Source organism: Tauraco erythrolophus, chromosome 13 (genome assembly GCF_009769465.1).
Source record: "Tauraco erythrolophus isolate bTauEry1 chromosome 13, bTauEry1.pri, whole genome shotgun sequence".
Taxonomy (NCBI): domain Eukaryota; kingdom Metazoa; phylum Chordata; class Aves; order Musophagiformes; family Musophagidae; genus Tauraco; species Tauraco erythrolophus.
In genome coordinates, this window is record NC_141477.1 from 11,633,152 (window position 1) to 11,636,528 (window position 3,377).

The 3,377-nt window shown below is 57.7% G+C and overlaps 1 protein-coding gene across 1 annotated transcript; it reads right to left on the reverse strand.

Annotated features, from left to right (window-relative positions):
- Positions 1 to 1,870: 1,870 nt before the first annotated feature.
- On the reverse strand, positions 1,871 to 3,377 carry LOC147527919 (thymosin beta-15A homolog). Its single transcript, XM_086619634.1, has 3 exons — positions 3,308 to 3,377; positions 2,817 to 2,921; positions 1,871 to 2,344 (listed from the first exon to the last, which is right to left on the reverse strand). Exons 2-3 carry the CDS (start codon positions 2,914 to 2,916, stop codon positions 2,307 to 2,309), a joined length of 138 nt encoding a protein of 45 aa, XP_086475760.1. The 5' UTR covers positions 2,917 to 2,921; positions 3,308 to 3,377; the 3' UTR covers positions 1,871 to 2,306.

A 3,377-nucleotide genomic window follows, 5' to 3' on the forward strand; every position in this document is an offset into this window, starting at 1 on the left:
TAGAGGTCTGAGTGACTCAGGGAGAGATAAGTCGACTGGTGGTTTTCCATGCCTGCAGAGTGGCCCATTGCAGCATGACTAAGAGCATGCAGAAGGGAGAGGCACTGGGGTGGTGTTGGGAGCAACCAGGGTGCTGAGACCTCCCTAACCCCAAAAGCCTCACTAAGGAGAAAGGATCAGCTTTGCCACCTTGTGTTTCCCACAAGCATCCCAAAAGCTTCATTTGAGTCAGCTCATGCTCTGGCTTTCAGGGTCAGGGAAAGGGCTCAGCCTGGCTTTACCTCTGGATTTGACGCAACTCCCTTTCTGCAGGAGAGGGAAGTGCTGAAGCAGTGAGAAGGTGCTTAACCTTTAGTGCTCTGCAAGCCCTGCCTGCTGCTCCCAGGCCCAGCTCTTGCTGACATGACCTTTTCTACCTTCTGCTTTCACAGAATGATCTGAAGAGGCTCTCTGCCCCCTCCCCAGCACAGGGCTGAGCCTGCCCCTGCCCAGTGAGAGAAACCACCCCCAAGAACGGACAAGCCCTGCCAGGGCAATGAGTGGCTGCTGCCACCCTAGCAGCCCACCCCAGCTGTCAGCACTAGAAAAAGGACTCCCACATCCACGATAGGGTGGTGTCCTGGGGAAATCAGGGTGCTGAGGGGGCACAGCCGCTCTGGCATGTGCTGAGCTTCCCAGTGCTCAGCCAGCGTAGCAGCAGCTGGGCCTCAGCATCGCTTCCCACCACCCTTACCCCATGGAAAACCCCACACGCTGCCCTCAGAGCACACAAACATCTTACCTTCAGCTCTTTCAATTCTGCTTTTTAAGAGGTGAAGGCCGTTGCAGCCACATAAGCAGTGTTATTTGCAGTCCTTGTCAGGCAGTGTGGGTGGAGGTGACAGGCAGATAGGCACTGTGTCCAGACAGGCACAACAGCCCTGTGATTGTCTCCAGCTGACCAGGCTCACTAGCCAAAACTGTTAGTTGACATTTGTCTCCAGCTGACCAGGCTCACTAGCCAAAACTGTTAGTTGACAAGTCTGCCTCCATATCTTCCACAAGCAGCTGGTTCAGTGGCACTCCAGGCCACATAGAGGTGAAGAAATCCTGGCAGCACCCAGGAAGCCTCAGCATAGACCCAGAGGCACTATCAGCTCAGCTTTCCCTTGCCCACACTGGACTGGAGGCTGATTGCATGACATAAGGATCTCTGATCCTGCAAGGCAGGGCTGGCATCAGCATAGAGGGTATCAAAGGGGTCTACTGCATTAATCCATCCTTATAAGGCTGTAAAAACCTTCTTCAACCAAGGGCAGGGGAAGAGGTTGGCTCAAGGTGAAGGGCTATAGCAGGCAGCAAGGGGAGAACTCTGTTCAAAGAAGCGGGTGGACAGAGTCAGCCTGGCCACAGCACCAGCAGGAGCCAGGCAAGTATCCACATTGTCAGAACAGGCACCTCCAGCCATGCAGGTGAGCAGTCAGCCCAGCTCCACAAGTGATGTTTGGGCAGTGGATACGAACCTCTTTGAAGCAGGAGGCTCAACCTTCAGGTGGGCAGGAAGGCCTAGGTTAGCCCCTACTTGAAGATGCACCAGGAAACCACTATGGTGGTGAGATTGATGGTGGAACACAGTGACCTCAGTGGGTTGAGCCCCCAGCACCACACCAGCAATGATCCTCACGCTGGTCTCCCCTCAGACCACCAGGAACTGAGCCCTACACAAAGCTGGACTTTCCCAGCAGGGAACCATCCTATATGGCCCTTTGAGCAACACCAAACTACCAGCAGTGCTGCTGCACCTGGCAGAGACCTTCCCATCCCACTGGGCAAGCTGGGCTGCAGCCTGAACCTTTACCAGAGGAAAAGCCACAAGCCATATGTAGGTCATTACATTTTTTATTTTATAATAAACTTCTCGTTTTTCTCCCAAGGAAGACAAAAAACTGTGAGTGAGGCTACAGAACACCATCAGTGAAGAGTATGTGAGACAGACCCAGGCCAGAAAGGATTCCCACTCCCCCAGGCAGAAGGGGTCCATCCCCAGGAGCCTCCATAGCCCTTGCTCACCTCCCCACTGCATTAGAGCAAGATCAGTGGTGTCAACAGGAGTCAGCAGCAGAGATGGGGTTGGGTCAGACTACTGATGGACTGAGAGGGCCACACTTTGTTCCCCTACCCATCGAAGCTGCCAGCAAGGTGGACAGTGGGTTAGGTGATGCAGCTGCTTTCTATACATGTACGTGATGCAAATTTTAAAAAAACACATGATTTAACTCAAAGCAAAAAAAATCAAGTGGTAGTTCTTCCTGCCAGGCCATCTCATTCTAGGAAGACTTCACACATTCCTTCTCCTGCTCAATAGCTGCAAGAGAAGAGAGATCCGTTAGTCTTTAGCACTTTTTTGTGGTAACACTCAGTGGAGAAGGATCACTCAGGCCATGGCACCCAGTTACATGGTTTGACCCCAAGTGGGGTAGACAAACACTTCAAGTCAGAATGATGAGACGCACACGGTGACAGCAAGCTGGGCACCTGCCTTCGGCACTCCTCAGGGAAGTCATGCCCTGACACAACAGCCCCCCGCACACTATCATGCCTACAGCACCCAAAGGGTACACCCCGAGCGCTCTCACCTCTCCACCACTGGCTTTCTCCAGGGCAGAGCCCAAGTGCCCCAAACCACCTCCCTCCACTGGATGCCTCGGCAGCGAGATCAGCACCCGAGGACACCCACTGCACCGGCCGTGGCCAACACGTGCCTCCAGCACAAGCACCGGGGCACCACCCTGGCCTCCGCCGGCCCCTCCGGCCCCCGCGCCCGGTGCTGTACTCACTCTCCTTGGAAGGCAGCGTGTTCTTCTCCTCCGTGTTGGTTTTCTTCAGCTTCTTCTTGTCGAATTTCTCCACCTCCGAGAGGTCTGGCTTGTCGCACATTTTGCCTGCGAGACCCCCTCCCGCCGTCAGCCGAGCTCCCCGGGGATGGGGATCGGCAGACAAAGGCGGCCCGCCTCGGGGCACCGCCCGCCCCGGACAATAGCGCAGGGCGGGGCGGGCCACCGCCCCGGCTCCGGGCGGCCCCGCCCCGGCTGCGCGACCACCTGGGATGCCCCCCCCCCCCCCAGTGTCCGCATCCATTGCGGGAGACCTCCCCGCCCTCGCCAGCCGCGGTCCTCGCTGCCGCAGCCCGTCCCGCTCGGGACTTCCCCCGCGCCCGCAGCCCTCGCCCAGGGCAGCCCCTCCTAGCACCAGCGCCGCGTGCAGCTCTCCCCGGCACAGCCCGCACCGCCGGCGCGGGCAGCCCCGCGGCGAGAGAGCCGCGCCGTACCGGTGTACCGTACCGGTGCGCCGCACCGCTCCGCCGCGCCGACCTGACCTGACCTGACCGGACCCGTCCC